This window comes from Alternaria novae-zelandiae, assembly GCF_023758075.1.
Source record: "Alternaria novae-zelandiae strain BMP 2774 chromosome Unknown scaffold_15, whole genome shotgun sequence".
NCBI lineage: Eukaryota > Fungi > Ascomycota > Dothideomycetes > Pleosporales > Pleosporaceae > Alternaria > Alternaria novae-zelandiae.
The window spans coordinates 892,503-909,006 of NW_026056975.1; the positions used below are offsets into that span (position 1 = coordinate 892,503).

Sequence of the window (16,504 nt, forward strand, 5' to 3'; positions counted from 1 at the left end):
GCATGTCGGCGCTAGAGCTGTTTCGTCTGGCACGTGTAGTGCAAGTATGGTATATGTACAAGAACATGGTTCTTTTCGCACGGCGATCGATGTCGGCCTCAACGGCTGTCGGTATCTACTAGTAGTGTCAGATCAATATAAATGATAAACTTCATGTTACCCCCTATTCGTGACCATGATACCCAGAAATGTCGAGCATGAAGATGAGATGGTAGCAAGGTTGGAAGCCAGTGAAAATTGAAACAATCTACACCTCTTGGAGGACTTGCCTAATCGGGACTATGTTGACTTGACTCATGAGATAGGGTGATGGTGACAGGCTGGGAGGGTGAATAGAAAAACCACAGCAATCCACGGTTCTTGCGTTGAGTTACTTGTTTAGGAAGGAGTTTGATGTGAGATGAGACGAAACAGAGGTGGAAGCCCGACTTTGCTTGTACACCAGTCCAGCGACACCATGAAATTCGTACCACCAAAGACAGATACCATGCAAGAAAGTAACATTAGAAGTACACCACACTACCACATCCTAGATCTAACAACCAACTAATCTCAAACACCCGCTCCAGAACTCCAGCGCTTTTACAAATCATCCTACACATCCCCCTTCCATCTATTTCTTGCCATTTCCATTTCCGTTCCCATTCCCATTCCCATTCCCGACACCAAGACACTTCCCCGCATCCTCCAATCCGCCCAACACCCTCATCTCAAGCTCACTCAACGCATCCTCACCTGCTCCCTTCCGGCTACTCAACATCTCCAGCTCGCGCTCATCAACAGCAACGATACGCTCGCGGAGCGCACTCTTGCGACTCAACCAGCTCTCAACGTCTTCCTTGATGTTTTCCTTGTCCCAGTCCAGGAGGGCGACTTCGTTGGCTTGGATACCCAACTTTGGTCCTTGTTTGCGGACGTTTTCGAGGATGCTGGCGATAAGGGAGAGGGAATGGACTTCCGAGGCGATGGTCAGTGTGATCTTTGTGGCGGATGTGCGGGACGAAGGGTTCGAGTTTATGCTTAGGGCTGAACGGGCGAGTTGTTCGGGGAATTGGTTTAGGAAGGAGGAGATTTCCGCGGCGATGGGTGGGCCGACGGAGAGGAGGAGGTTGAGGCAGAGGGGAAGGATGCCCTTGGTCCAGATGCTGTACATGCGTGATGGGTTGTCGAAGGGTCCCATGCCGTTGGTGCGGCGGTAGTAGTTCATGATGTTTGCGGTGTTGAGTTGGCTGAGTATGCCTTCCACGGCCATGGTCTCGGCGAGGGCGCTGATACTTGACAGAGAGAGTAGGAAGAGGACGCTGAGCTCGCCGTAGATGGGGTCGTCGACGCCGTTGTGGGAGATTGTCAGGCGGTCGGCCCATGAGAATAGACTGGTGGCGTAGCGCACGGTGTTGCTGTTGGCGAAGAGGAGAGCGGCTTGCTGTTGCCACTTCGACATCTCTGGTATCGCGATGATGCGTTGGAGAAGCGCAGTGAGGAGAGCGAAGTCAGATGGCGAGACGGATGCGGGTTCGGCGTGGAGTTGGTTAGCCAGGCTGCGGAAGCCCTTTGCAACCGTGTCTGACAGAATCTCGAGGAGTTGGGTGGAGATGGGTTCCGTGTATTTGTTGTGGCTTGTGGGCATTGTGCCGCGGAAAGAGGAGCGGAAGGATGCGTCGTCTGAAGTGTCCGTGTCTTCGATGAGATGGAAATGAAGAGCGAGATACAGGATCCGTAGCAGAGACCGGTAGTAGTGCACAGCGTCAGTCGAAAACACGTTCTCGAAGTCGGGCGTAGAAGTGCGGATGGCGTTCCATACTGGAGCGAGTAATTGGCGTGCCTCGCTTGTTCGTACTTTAGCCTCCACCAGCTTCTTAAGCAGTGCGAAAGCCAGATCTGCTCGCAGGACCATGAGCTGGCCAAACAACGCTTCCGGAAGATTCGATTGTTGATTGGCAACCATGCACTTCTGAATGACACCGACAAGGACCTTGACTATGCGCTCATCCTTTGCTACGACTTGGCTCAGCTCAAGAGCCAGTAGCTTCCAGCCTTGGAGCAGTAGGACTTGAGACTCAACGAGGCCAAGGTTGTAGTTGGCCTTCTCCACTTCGGCAGCGAAGCCCGTACCTTCTCGAGGACCTGTCCATTTGCTGTTGAAGCCCAAAAGCTGTTGAGCAAGGTCGATGTCGTAGAAGAAGGCGCGCCCAAAGGTCTCCGGGTAGAGAGTGGTTCGCTTGAGGTTGCCTAATGAGACACCAGGATACTGTTGCTCGAGGTTTTGTTTGAGATAGCCGTGCAGGGATGTACTGTAGGACGGCAGCTCCAAAGCAGTATCTTCCAGGTATGTCAGACTCGGTACAACATCCTTCAGCACAGTGATGTCGCCCACTTGCCGCGAGCTGTGGAGGTACATAGCGATGACTTCGCAAGCTAACGATGCAAACCTGTTCTGGAAAGAGCGCTCCAGTGTCTCGCTATTGCTGCTCATTTTTGGTTGTTTGGGTTGTTTGGCCATCCACTTCAAGAAAGCAAGCAGCTTCTGGATCAAGTCTTTACGTTGCCGTAGGTCACCCATCGCCCACGACCAGTTGTTCTGCGCTGATGAAACAAACTCAAGCATGGCAGTATACAGAGGCCATGAAATTCCACTCGCGTCTTTCTCGGGCAAAGCCATGTTGGAAAGTGCATCGAGCGCTCGCGTGAGGAGAGCTTTGTTTCTTGAGTCATGGGTCGCATCCTTCTTGGAGCGAATCGACTCGCGAGGTGTGCTACCAGTGAGCAGGTACAACGAGAACCATTGCTGCTTGCACGTTACTACAGCCGAAAGCAAGTTCCAGACGTTCGTCTGAATGTCCACTATTTGCAATGGCTCGTCCAGTTGTGACAGCACACTCAAGAAGTTTCTTGCAGTCCGTGGTCCGAGGTGACCAAGTAGGGAAGGTGGTTCTTGCTGTTCAATCTGTTTTCGAGCAGTCTGCTTTGGGTCTCCGTCTGCCATGGTTGAGTCTTCTTGTCCAGCGACCCGAACAGCACCGCGAACAAGAGCTTCCAAAAGGAGCACGACCTGCGACTTCCACTTGTCACTAGTCGCATATAGTCGTGCTAATAATGGCGTAGCTTTGAACAACTGCTGCTCCAGGTGTGTCCAGGGCTTGTTGAGTAGTATTGCAACCCTGACAAGAACATCGGCGAAGGCCACAGTAGTCTGCGTCTGCTGCATCCACAACGCACTCGAGGTCGTGAGCAACGTGATGTCACTGGGGCTGACACCAGTAACCAGGGATGTCATCAGCGGGTTCGTTGGAAGATCTGCACCAGATCGCGTAAGGTATAGCTGGGTAAGGTACTCAGCGATGGGCGCGATAGACTTGGCAAGTTTAGCAGATAGCTTGGGCTCGTCGTCGACGCTGTACGCAAGGTTCAAGATCGTTGTGAAAACTTCGCAGATAGCGATGTTGATCTCAGGACGGTGGTTGGGTTGGGAGTATTTCCAGTTCAAAGAGCTCTCGTATATGCTGGCGAGGGTCCGGCCGAATGTAAAGAGGATGGTGCTCATGATCTTATCCGACGTTCCGCTTTCTGAAGGCGCGGATGCATTGAAGCGGCTAAGTGCTTTTGTCGGCACTTTGCGAGACACCGATCGCTCAACGGCATCCTTGACGAGCCCCTTGTAGAGTCGAATGCATCCTATGAGGAAGTCATATCGCCCAAGAACCATCTCGGTTCCGATCAGAATAGTCGCCAAGCTTCCGTTGCCGTCGCCTTCTAGCAACCTGCTCCTAGCGAGCCAGGGCCATACCCTATGTGGTGAGACGATGATTAAGGCCTCTAGGAAGTGGGTGCAGTTGACCAGAAGCTCTAGAGAAGCCTCGTTACTAGGCTCCTGGCAGAGGTGAAGCAGCTCCTCCTCGAAAATGGCAAGCACAATGTTGACAGTATCCTGGCTGCTTTCAGCACCAATGCTGATCGCCTCCAGAAGTTCAGCTGAACAGATACCCTCAGAAGCATGTAAAGAAGAATGCATCAAGTCGGCGAAGAGTCCGATGATCTCGATGACGCTTTCGCGAGATGCGGGTTGCTGCGTGGCGGTTTCGACCTTACTGCTGCCTACAGGGTATGTTGAAAGCAGCTCGACTAGGTACGAAAGTGTAGAGTGGTGATGATGCCATACCGCCACGTAAGGCTGTGAGCTATCATCGACGATAATTCCTTCTGTGCCGGCAGGTATTCCAGACAGGCCGTCAGACTGTGTCGATCTGCCGGAGGTTAATAACCGTCGTTGCCCACGGAAGCTTGAAGGGGTTCCAGTCGAGAAGAGTGGAAGATTGGCTGTAAGTTCGACCCAGTTGGCATTCTCCTCCTCGCGCGTCAATGCATAGTCCCTGAAGCCTTCTGGGAGGCGTTGCATAAGTCGGTTGTGGTTCCCAAGCTTCTCGATGAATGTAGGCATGCCGTTCTGCATGGTCTTGTCCCCGCGAGTCAATGCGCTACAGAATTTGAGGAAGGGCGTCATCTCGTAGGGATAGCGTAGACGAGCTTCGTTGAGCAGCAGTGGTCGAAGGATGTATTCGTCTTCCAGGAAATACGCAACAACCGGATCAGCATGACGGGAAATCTCGCCATTCTCCCATCTACGGAAGGAGTTGTCACCGGTGAGAATTGTGTATGTTGTTACTATCAGATCCGGGCTGTACGCAACAATGTCACTGCCGACTGCGGCGCGGATGAGTTGGAGGAACAGTAGACGAATCCTATCCTGGGATATCTGGTCGATCGATGTTCCAAATGCAGGCAGACTGGTTTCGACTAGCTGGTTGATGATAGCTAGCACACCCACTGCTGAGCTGATGTTGGCCAGCTCCTCATAAGGCATCTTGCCGTCGAAGAGCTCATGATTTTCAAGTCTAGCCACAACTAAAGCAGCCTCTTCGAGTGGCGAAGTCTGAGGTTCCGTGTTCCCTGTGTCGTTCGACGCTTCGATGAGACGGTCACGCTCTTGTTCCTCGTAGCTCGCACGGGTGGTGAGCCTCCAAGTCAGGATAGCCCAGGCGAATGTAGGTGGTGTAGCTGGGCTGGCGCCCAACAATTTGGCCTCTCCGAAGATGGTGGTAATGCTCTCTACAACTGTGCCGTTGAGAATGTACGATGAGGAGTCCCAGGCGTTGCAGTTACCGGATTCGAGATCATCCATGATTTTGTCCACTTTCAAGATGGTTAGAGACATGAGTGAAGTCAGCAGTTGTATCACCGGAATGAGAGGTTCCTGGCGAGCCGTGACTGCAGGGAATTCGCGGAAAAAGCCGCGGAAACTGAAGGCTTTGAGCCAGTCCTCGATGGTAGCCGCAGGTAGGAAGTCCTTCGCGACCAGGTCTGCGTGTACCAAGGCCAGGTGAAGGATATGCAGCATCTCCGTAGTCTGCGCGACGACCCATTTCTCTGACGCAGGCTCTAGTATCGACTCGTCGACGTCCCAGCCATAGCCGGTGTCTAAAGCGTCGCATCTTTTGTTGAATGCTTTGAGCAACTCGTCGAGCGCTTTTCCGCCCGATGGGCCATCTTGTGCAGCTGCGATAGCCTGTCCAAGCTCCTCAATCCAGCCGGCGCCAATGCTAAGGTAGTCGTTGCCGTAGATGGTTTGGCTGCGCAGATTCGAGGCGCAGCCCCATGAGACGAGAAGCTGGCTGATGCGTATAATGGACGCGCACGTCGAATGGTAGACGTCGAGGATGTGGAGGCGGCGCTGGTCCTTTGCATCGAGATGCGCGGTCTTGGAAGCGAGCGGTGAGGCCATGATGGATGAGTTTGGGACGAAAGTCGAGGCGCCTAGATTTCCGACTCCAGCGGCTTCCTGTACGCTGAGGGCCTCCTCTTCAGTGAGTCCACTCAACAGCTGTGCGGTTGGCCTGCCCTGCCATTCCTGGACGACCAACTGCAGCGCTGCATATTCTGATATCTGCGCCTCTTTGGCCAGCCACAGGCTGTCGTCCTTGATCTCTGCTACATCGTAGTGTTCGCTCTGGGCGGGCGTGACGCTGATGGGCGCGGTCTTTGATTCGAATTTGCTCTTCTCCTGCGACGACGGGTCGGGAAAGGGCTTCCACGGGTGGGCTAGGATGTCTCTGTTCTCGTTGGCGGTGAGGAAGGCGCGTAGGGCGTCGCTTTTGGACGCGGTTTCGGGGTCGCAGAGGGCGCGGTATGCGATATCCCAGGTCCTGCTATCGTCAGCTACGTTGCTGCGCTCGATGCATGTAAACATACACAAGCTGCTGCTCGCCCTTGAGGCACTTGCCCAGGTCGAACTCGGGGGATTGGATGGGGGCCATGGTTGCGCTGCAGTGCGCGAGTAGGAAATCAGCTACCCAAAGGCCATGAAGGTGCTGGAGAGGCGTGGGGGTCGTGTTGCCGAATGTTTGGCGTCAATGGCTATGAAAGTCGCGAAAGCCAAAGCTCACGCGAAAGTCGAGCTAGTACGTGCAGGGATCATCACAAGGGCTCTTTCTTGCGATCCCTCCCCGACACCTACACCTACGTTCCACACACACGCTTCAATGTTTTGGAAAGAGAACAGACGCGCATAGAGACATTAATGCCATTTATTTCCGCTCGTATTGGTTCGCGTCGCAATGGGATCTCGTCTGATTTCCAATTACCTTCTGCCAACAATGCAGCAGGAACTTGCCCGCGGACTGCCTGCACGCAGAAACAGACCCGTTCTGTGGTATACACAGAATCTGAATAATCTGTTACATTCTCTACATCCAAGAGGTCGCGCAATAGCGGCCTTGCTGTACTAAACCTGAGGTACAGCACCGTAGCACTAAGGACCGATTCATGCCACCTCCGTGCTAACTCCGCAGCCTCAATATCTGAATAGTGCATCATTGAGTCACCCCACCACTCTGCTACACAGCCATTCCTTCGCACCTTCCCGTCCCAAAGTGCACTCACATCTCCCGGCGCGCACTCCGTTAATCGGCGTCTAATATATTCCAAACGTTGACCTCGCCGTCAAAGGGCCGGCGCGCTTTCTGCCATCTGACCGCCGGAGGGTACTCAGACGAAGCTATATAACAGCCACCGGGCTTCCAACGCGACGGCAACGCTGACGCAGAGCACCGCCCAAGATGCCCGCCCTCGAACTGATCGACCACTCGCCCAGCAATCCCACGCCCTCTCCGCCGATCCCCACCGCTTCCAATGTTGTACTCATAGACAACTACGACTCGTTCACCTGGAATGTGTACCAGTACCTCGTCTTCGAAGGCGCGAAAGTGACCGTATACCGGAATGACGAAATTACACTCGAAGATCTCATCGCGAAAAACCCTACACAACTGGTAATCAGTCCAGGTCCAGGACACCCTGAGAAGGATGCAGGCATTAGCAATGCGGCCATCAAGCAGTACAGCGGCAAGATCCCGATTTTCGGCGTGTGCATGGGCGAGTGAGTTCCCAGTTCCCAGTGGGCGCAACAGGCGGGGCAGTGCTGACACGATCAAGACAGTGCATTTTCTACAGCTACGGCGGTACTGTAGACGTCACAGGCCAGGTCCTGCACGGCAAAACGTCGCCCCTCAAACACGACGGCAAGGGCGTCTTCGCAGGCGTCTCGCAAAATGTCCCTGTTACGCGCTACCACTCCCTCGCCGGCACCCACGGCACTCTCCCAGACTGCCTCGAGGTAACTGCGACCATACCCGCCAACGAAGAAGCCGAAGTCAAGGAAGTCGTTATGGGCGTGCGACACAAGGAATACGTCATGGAGGGTGTACAGTTCCACCCGGAGAGCATCTTGACAGAGGACGGTCGGCTCATGGTGAGGAACTTTCTAAAGATGCAGGGAGGCACCTGGGCCGAAAATGAGCGACTACAGAAAGAGGCACATGCCCAAGCAATCGGTGCTGGTTCCAACGGCACAGCGACCGGCGCAAAGAAGGACAAGCAAACATCCATACTGGAGAAGATCTACGACCATCGCAGGGCCTCGGTTGCTAAGCAGAAGGAGATTCCGTCCCAACGACCCAGTGATCTACAAGCTGCGTACGATCTCAACCTAGCGCCTCCTCAAATCAACTTCCCCGAGCGTCTCAGGCAATCGCCCTTCCGACTGTCACTCATGGCCGAAATCAAACGCGCATCACCCTCCAAGGGCATAATTTCACTGTCCGCATGCGCTCCCGCTCAAGCAAGGCTGTACGCAAAGGCCGGTGCAAGCACGATATCCGTACTGACTGAGCCGGAATGGTTCAAGGGTAGCATCGACGACCTCAAAGCTGTTCGACAAAGCTTGGAAGGCATGCCGAACCGTCCCGCCGTCCTGCGCAAGGAGTTCATCTTCGAGGAGTACCAGATCCTGGAAGCTAGGCTCGCGGGTGCCGATACAGTGTTGCTAATCGTCAAGATGCTGGATGAAGCAGTCTTGAAGAAACTCTACGACTATTCCCGATCACTCGGAATGGAGCCTCTCGTCGAGGTCCAGAACGCGGAAGAAACGGAGATTGCGGTCAAGCTGGGCGCTCAAGTCATTGGTGTGAACAACCGTAACCTTGTGAACTTCGAGGTCGACATGGAAACTACCAACCGTCTAATCAACATGGTTCCGAAAGAGACGATCTTGTGTGCGCTTAGTGGTATTGCCGGGCCCAAGGATGTCGAACCATACATCAAGAGTGGAGTTGGCGCAGTGTTGGTGGGTGAAGCGCTGATGCGCGCATCCGACACCGCTCAGTTCATCGCAAAGCTTCTGGGTGGCTCATCTACCAAGAAGACGGGAACAGCATCAAGCCCGATGGTGAAGATCTGTGGTACTCGCAGTGCCGAGGCCGCAAAAGCCGCAATCGAAGCAGGAGCTGACCTTATCGGCATGATCCTCGCGCCAGGGACCAAGCGAACAGTCACGGCTGAGACAGCTCTGGAAATCTCGGAAATCGTACACAAGACCAGAAAGCCTGTAGTCTCGAAATCCGGGCTACTTGCTGAATCAAAGACCGCCACCGATTTCTTTGAGCATGGCGCAGCACGACTAGTGTCAAGTGACAGCCACGCGCTTCTCGTAGGCGTGTTCCGAAATCAGTCACTAGAGTACGTACTTGAACAGCAACGACTGCTGAATCTAGACGTCGTACAATTTCATGGTCAGGAGCCATTAGAGTGGGCAAAGCTTGTCCCGGTTCCTGTCTTGAGAGCATTTAACCCGCATAACCTTGGCATTGGCTCAAGAGGGTATCACGCTCTACCACTTCTGGATGCAGGATCCGGCGGCTCGGGTCAGCAGTTGGATCTTTCAGATGTCAAAACAGTATTCGCGAAAGACGATGGTATCAAGGTCATATTAGCTGGAGGATTGAACCCTGATAATGTCCAATCTACGCTCGCTGGTCTTGAGGAATACCGGGACCGCGTGCATGCTGTAGACGTCAGCAGCGGTGTGGAGGAAGATGGCCAGCAAAGTCTGGACAAGATACGGGCATTCATCAAGGCGGCCAAGAACCAGTAGTGGCGGTTCAGACCACGACTATCGAAGCTGAAGGCTGTCTTCCGAATCATCAAATGTAACAAAAATGGCCCAGCATCCTTTTGATCTCTCTTTCAATACTCTTTTTGGTCCTCTATTTCTTACAAGTCAGACATCTCAATATTTCCATAATGGTGGTCTGTGCCGCCGCAAATAGCGGCCTGGAGTCGCTTTGTCGGCGTCTCTTACCTCTTGATGGCAGCCGCACGGTCCCGGCAAACGCTGTATCACTTCAACCGCTGCCCACCACCACAAGGTAAGACCAACGAGGGTCTCGCCAGATTTACACCCTCAATCCGGACACCGTAAGTCCTCATCTACGTCCTCAAGCAAGTTTGCACACCGTCACTCCTACACTCTACAGTCTAACCACCGCGCCGCTACAATGGGTGTGTTGGACAAGCTTACTATTGCCGTTGTTGGTACCCATCCCCATGATACTAAACAGATCAAAGCCTGGATCGAACGAAACGGCGGCAAATACTCTGCGAAGATCAACAAGAGCGTCACCCACCTCATCGCCAGTAAAGAAGCATACAAGAAACCCGCCGACGCTGTACAACAAGCCACCGACCTCAACATCCACGTAGTCAGCTATGACTGGTTCGACGACTCGTTGCAAGCGAAGAAGAAGCTGGGTACTAGGAAGTACACGTGGGAAGTGCTTATGAAAGAGAGGAGGAAGAAGAAAGATCTCAAGAGGATAGGTACTCTGGCGGATGGCAGTAAGTTCAGGAAAGGTTGTGAGAACATCGAAGGGTTGACTGGATCAGGTACGTCGAAGACATCTCCCGTTGTTGCGAGAAAGCCGAGAAAGAGCAAGAGTTTCTTCTTTGCCACGTCTGCCCCGGCTGTTGCGCCCATCCCTTTTGTTTCTGCAAAGGAAGACCTCTTGCGTAGGAGAGCGGAGAGAGCAGCTGCATTGGCTGAGGGTGCTGGTGCTGGTGCTTGTGAGGCCCAGGCAAAAAACTCTATTGAAGTCATGGATAACACTCCGAGCCCATCCAACCACTCTCCAAAGCCTTTCGTTTCTATCCAGACACCTCTCAAGAAATGCAAGCCCCCTGGTACCTCCAAGAAAGTACCTCAAGCTAAGATTTCTCACTGGAAAGAGGATTATCACTACTATCAAGATACGGACGGCTTCGAGTACAAGATCCTGCTTGTACGCGTGGACAATCCTCCCTTTGGCTCTGCAAATGTAAGCTCTAACCGTAGGAAATGCTTGCGAGACATATACTGACCTCGCACGTCTGCCTTTACAGTACCACATTGCGCTATTGGAGAGTCACTCAAAGCCGCATGTGTACTGGGCTCTAGTGCAGTACAAGCCTGCTAAGATCCTGCCGACAGCGGAGAAAGAGGAGAAAGGAGATGTGAAGCAACAAGTAAGTCTTAGCGACAACCTCGCTCAGCACCCCGAAGCAAACCGTCTGCTTTCCATCGTCACCAAGCCAGCTCCAACGCCAGAGGCTCCGTACAACGGCGAGCTATGCCCCCGCGGCAGTGACTTCGCTACCGCCATGCGCTCATTCCGCCACGCCTTCCGCGACCTTACCCTCCTCTCTTGGGAAGAACGCTTCGACGACGACAAGACCCTCCAAAAAGCGCGCGCTCAGCTCCTCAACATCGAGCCCTTCTGGTACGGAAAACCGAAAATGGGCATGCCAATGGGCAAGTAGCATCCACTTACAAGAAGACATGAGACACGTGCTGACTTGATTTCAGGTCGCCTACCCCAAGCACCAAGCATGTACACAGGCACAACAACCGGCCTCGAAGTCCTCGGCGACATATCCGATACCTACGTCCGAGGCACCTCACTCCTCCCCTCTATATCCCACCCCCTCACCCGCCACGGCTTCATCGGCGGTCCCATCCAGCGCGACGCCGAAGACGCTCGCAAAGCCGAAGAAGCCCGTCTCCAAGCCATCGCCGACGCGGAAGAAGTTGAAAAGAGGAAGGCAGGTCTATTGCGCGCGAGGGATATGAAAGTCAACCATAACCGACCCATGTTTAATGGGCCGATGGGTAGACCGACGGTGGATGCGTATGGCCAGCATATCAATTATAGGGGCGATGGGGGCGTGAGTAAGTATTCGGTGCCGATGCCGGTCGGGGGTGGAGGGAATGCTAATAGGGGGTTTGTGGCGCCGGAGTTTGCACATCTGTTGGCGGGGGCGAAGAAGGAGAGGAAGCCTTGGCCGAATCAGAGGGAATGAGTGAGGGAGATGAGATGAGGCGTTTTGGTGCTGGATGTCTTTGGGACTTGAGACATGAGGTGCGAAAGAGAGACATTGGTTCTTAGGCGTGGGGATTGTCGATCACGTTTGGGCGGCGATATTCTGTATCTTGCACAGCATGGTTTCAGAAACTACGAACATACTTTGCCTTTAATCCTCAAGAATCTACACTGCGGATGGAAGCTTGCTTCGAAGTTGCTCTATACTTGGTATCCACTCAATGAGGCAATGCACTAACCCAATGTGTCACTAGAGCCCAGTCCCCAAGACGCGTCCCTCTATCTCTCTTCCCGTCCCACCTACACCACGCTCTTCATTAGCCTCCATGTCGCCTGTTACGCGATACGTCTCTTTTATCGAGTACCTGGCTGCGATTAAGACATCGCGCGAAACCTAAAAACGCGCAAAGCCATGCTGCTTGCCGCGGAGCAGCTTGACGTAAGCAGCAAATAGGGTAACGCATACCACAACTATTTATGCGCAATGCTTGCCACTCCTATTGAGAACTATTGTAATCGCACAGCTGGACTTGATCTATCCTATGGTAATGGTACAATTTAGCAAAGTTGGCTTGCTTGTGGAAAGCACGGTAAAGCAAATCGGATATAAGTTTGCAAGATGTCAAGAGAGGGATATAAAAATGTCTACAGGCCCCGGTATTAATTCCCGCTTGGTGAGTAGGATAATCTCAATATTTGACCCACCCGAGGTACCTCTTCAGTCTAATCTCAGCAACGATGGTTTGGTGTTTCAACTGCGCTGGCCCGCATTATCAGCAGAGCTGTGAGCTACTTTGTGTGGGCTGCCCTAACTCTACTCACGCGGGAAAAGACTGCGCTAATTGCCCTGTACGACGAGGAAGCAACTTCCGCGGTGGTAATGGCGGTTCTTTTAGCCAAAGAAGAGGTGGACGCTCTACCGCTCCAAACGGCCATTACGGTTCTGGAGCTTGGAACAGTGGTGGTGACCCCGTCTATCCAACAATGGCATACTCGCCAAACCTCAATATGGACCAGCAAGGAATATACTCGTACGCCCCTAGTTCTATCCAGCATACCAGCGGAATCTGTTACCAAAACAACGCCCCGGGGTACCCATTCTCTCCAGGAACGGTTACTCATCCTAACACCCACGAGCAACCTGTGTCACCCTTTAGAGCAGCCAGGTCAGGACAGCAAAGTAAGTCAACCCAACACAATTAATTTTCATCTACTAACCCCACAGCTCCATGGGACGTCCTTCAACAACGCCTGTATGCAAACCGAGAACATTTCCCCTGTAGCTGGTGCGGAGATAACTATCACTGCTTGCTTGATTGCACTGGCCAGCTAACTAAATGGCGCGCTCCTTTGCGTACTTGGATAGTTCAGAGCGGCTACGAGAGCCAAGCAGCGTTTTTCGTCGCGGGTATACAGGAACGGCATAGACCGGACGAGGTTGCGCCTTTTATGACTGCACGGCGCAGACCTTATTACAGCCGGACGGAAAATCCTAACTTGATGGGAGTTGCGGGGGCACAAGGGCAAGGGCGAGGAGAAGGACAAGGAGGTGACGATCGAGGATCGGGTACCTCTGGTCGTCGGGATGGAACTCGGCAGGATGGAAATGGTCAGCCTGGTGAAGACCAGCCTGCTCCTCTGGCATTGCCCTCAACGCAGACTGCTTTCGACGAACAGCGCTCACCCCAACACCTCAACGATCAGTCTCATATTGATAAGCATTAACCTGAGAAGTGCATGGCTGCCAGGACGGAAGCTGATCTCATTACGACGGATACTGGTTCCACCGACGCTGCCAGCTCATAATAGGGAAAACCCGAACACCCTAGAGCCTACATCAAGATGAGAACATGCAAAGTAGGGAGTTTAACGTCAACGTAGGCTCCAGGGTGTTCAGCTTTTCTCTTGTATAAGGTGGTAGAAAACGTATTGGTCACGAATTGACACTGATGTGCTTCGCCGTGTACAAGGTCATCTCTAACCTGTATAGTTCCCAGGCTTCACCAGGAGAATGCGCTGAGTGAGATGCCATATTGACCAAGAAGGGTGGTGCTTGCGAGTGGGTGCCTTAGGTCAATAGCCTATGTTGTAGGCGCTGACACTGTAGTAGAGTTGTGGGCGCAGTCATGTTCTCCGGGTTGCACGGTTGTCTCTGAAGGTAGCCAGTCAAAGATGGCGGCAGGGCGGGATCGATATCGCATCGGACATTACCTAGGTACCTCTTTCGGGTTATTACCGTGGGCGACAAGATCTAGACCTGAGTACGCTGCAGGCCTTGTACTTCTACTCGAGGTCAATCGCGCGAACAACACACAATATCGAAAAGATGAGAGTGTACAATGAGGTCCTTCAAAACGATGCTGCCTTGTCGTGATGATGGAGACGGTGGTGCTGCGCCTCGCACGGGACTGCACGCTACGCCCGGGCGATCGTCACTAGCGATGACTAAGGGCGTACCTTGCCCGTTTTCGTGCGATTGGTGACGTGCGTCCTCGCGGCTCAGAGCTCGCTGATTCAACAGGGTCACTTCATTTAATTTCCCTCGCAGCCCACATCAAAACAAGGCCACGGCAAGGTTCAATTAATCGATTTTGAGCACTGCCAGTCCCAGCGACCCAGCATCCGCTGTTCATTTTACCAAGCCTAGTCTTGTTGCGCGGAAGAATTGCTGGACTAATCGCCGCGCGCTCACGTCCGTCGGTCAGCGCAAGATTCCGTAGCTTCCGCGGCTCATCTCAAGCTCCACTGCGGCATTCCGAAACCATCGCTCCAACGCTGTCAATCCATCCCAGCCAACACCAAACATGTCGCAAAACTATCAACAATACGGCGGCAACCCGTATGGCCAGGCCGAGGCTGGATACGGCGCGCAATCAAACCCATATGGCGGCACCGGCTACGGCTCAGCCAACCCCTATGACGGAGGAGTAAGCAGTCGCGACCGCGCGGCTTGAACTCAAAGACTGACGCGACGAAACAGTATGACGGCCAGGCCCAGCAGCTCAGCCCGCCGGCGCCCCTCCAACGTCATGGCGATTCCAACTATTCGCAGCCATCGCAATATTCGCAACCCGGCGCAAACACACAACCACCCAACGTACCGCATACAGACGTGCCAATGAACAACATGCCTGCGTACGGTGAGCCGACTGGAAACCCGGGCATGGAGGCGCCAGGACCGCAGCCCCTCAGCCGCGACGACTTCTTCGCGCGCATCGAAGGCGCAAAGTCGCGCATCGGCCAGCTCACATCCGACATCCAAGCCATTGCAAGCGTCCACCAGCGCATGCTATCGTCGCCCGACAACCGCTCCACCGCCGAGCTCGAGAGCATCGTGACCGCCACGCAGATCAGGAACACTCAAATCAAGGACGAGATCAAGTTCCTCGAGAGGGATGCCGTGCGCGACCCCAACGACCGGACGAAGAGGACGCAGGTGGAGGCGCTGAAGAGGACCTTCAAGACACAGCTAGAGGACTTCCAGAGGGAGGAGGCAGACTACTCCAAGAGGTATCGCGAGGCTGTCGGGCGCCAGTACCGTATCATCAACCCGGATGCGACGGATGCCGAGGTCAACGAGATTGCTAACTCGGATCTGGGTGACGAGGGCATCTTCACACAAGCTGTAAGTAGACAATGATCGCACGAACCAAGAAATACGTCACTAACAATCCGCAGCTCAAGTCCAACCGTAGCGGCCAAGCCTCGAGCGTCCTTGGCGCCGTCCGCGCCCGCCACAATGACATCCAGCGCATCGAGAAGACCATGGGCGAGCTTGCCCTTCTCTTCACCCAGCTCAACGAGCAGGTCGTCTACCAAGAACCCATCATTCAGCGGACCGAGGAGCAAACCGTACAAGTCAAGGACGATACCGAGAACGCGAACAAGCAGCTGGACGAAGGCATCAAGTCGGCTAGGCGCGCGCGTAGGCTCAAGTGGTGGATCCTCTTGACCGTCATCCTGATTCTGGCCGTTATCGCGCTGGCACTTGGACTATACTTTGGATTGAAGAACAGGGACAACAAATAGAGGATGTAATGACCATGTGGCGGTGTAAGGAGAGTAGGATGCGATATCATGTTGGGACTATGTTTCTGTATAGAGGAGTGGATGACTTCTCATTGTTTTCTTATTATTAGTAATGATCCGGGCTGCACTCCGCAGTGACGAATGTGTATACAAAGGAGGTTTTCTTGGTTGTATCTGAAGGTATGCGCGTAGTTCTATCGAGATGTAAACACAATGCAAAGTAAAGTCTACTTTTAGAACACCCGTTCGTGAGGTACGAGGCGGTTCCGGAAACACGAGCGCCTATGCGAACGGAAGTCGGCAAGGAATAGTTCTTAGCGCTGGTGGTATGATGGCAAAAAGCCCGTAAAACAAAGACTACGTTCCCAACATGAAAGTCTCGACCGCTACTGGGATTCTGGACCGGCTGGCGCAGGTATAATCGATAGAGCTGCGGCAAAGCAGCGGGTGATCCGTTTGGGGAGAGGGCGTGCTCTTGAACTCGATCCTAGATGTGCTGGCTGGACATGTTGTGTTGAGAAGGCTGGCCGGGCTCTAATAATACGATGGCGAACTAGCCCGCCAGAAAACCGCCTCCCAGCATTTGAGATACGGAGGCTGATGATTAGCCGATGAATTGCCAATGAAATGCCTCACCAGAATCCAAGGCTCGTGATGTCAAGAGACAGTGCCAGGCGCGGACCGACTACCTCGTTTCACAGGACAGCGTAGGCAGTACGTATCGCCGTTTCGGA

General features: G+C 53.6%; 4 protein-coding genes across 4 annotated transcripts; 3 read left to right on the plus strand and 1 right to left on the minus strand.

The window, feature by feature from the left end:
* Positions 1-613: 613 nt before the first annotated feature.
* J4E88_007487 (uncharacterized protein) lies at positions 614-6,308 on the minus strand (the record flags this gene model as incomplete). The annotated part of the gene is made up of 2 exons (XM_049401104.1): positions 614-6,197; positions 6,244-6,308. 2 exons carry the CDS (start codon positions 6,306-6,308, stop codon positions 614-616), a joined length of 5,649 nt encoding a protein of 1,882 aa, XP_049253416.1.
* Positions 6,309-7,109: 801 nt separating this feature from the next.
* On the plus strand, positions 7,110-9,481 carry TRP1 (bifunctional tryptophan synthase trp1; the record flags this gene model as incomplete). Its single annotated transcript, XM_049401105.1, has 2 exons — positions 7,110-7,429; positions 7,486-9,481. The coding sequence occupies 2 exons, from the start codon at positions 7,110-7,112 to the stop codon at positions 9,479-9,481; spliced, it is 2,316 nt and encodes a 771-aa protein (XP_049253417.1).
* A 403-nt stretch (positions 9,482-9,884) lies between these two features.
* On the plus strand, positions 9,885-11,721 carry J4E88_007489 (uncharacterized protein; the record flags this gene model as incomplete). Its single annotated transcript, XM_049401106.1, has 3 exons — positions 9,885-10,700; positions 10,765-11,177; positions 11,250-11,721. The coding sequence occupies 3 exons, from the start codon at positions 9,885-9,887 to the stop codon at positions 11,719-11,721; spliced, it is 1,701 nt and encodes a 566-aa protein (XP_049253418.1).
* A 2,824-nt stretch (positions 11,722-14,545) lies between these two features.
* Positions 14,546-15,770, plus strand: J4E88_007490 (uncharacterized protein; the record flags this gene model as incomplete). The annotated part of the gene is made up of 3 exons (XM_049401107.1): positions 14,546-14,668; positions 14,722-15,366; positions 15,420-15,770. 3 exons carry the CDS (start codon positions 14,546-14,548, stop codon positions 15,768-15,770), a joined length of 1,119 nt encoding a protein of 372 aa, XP_049253419.1.
* Positions 15,771-16,504: the final 734 nt, after the last annotated feature.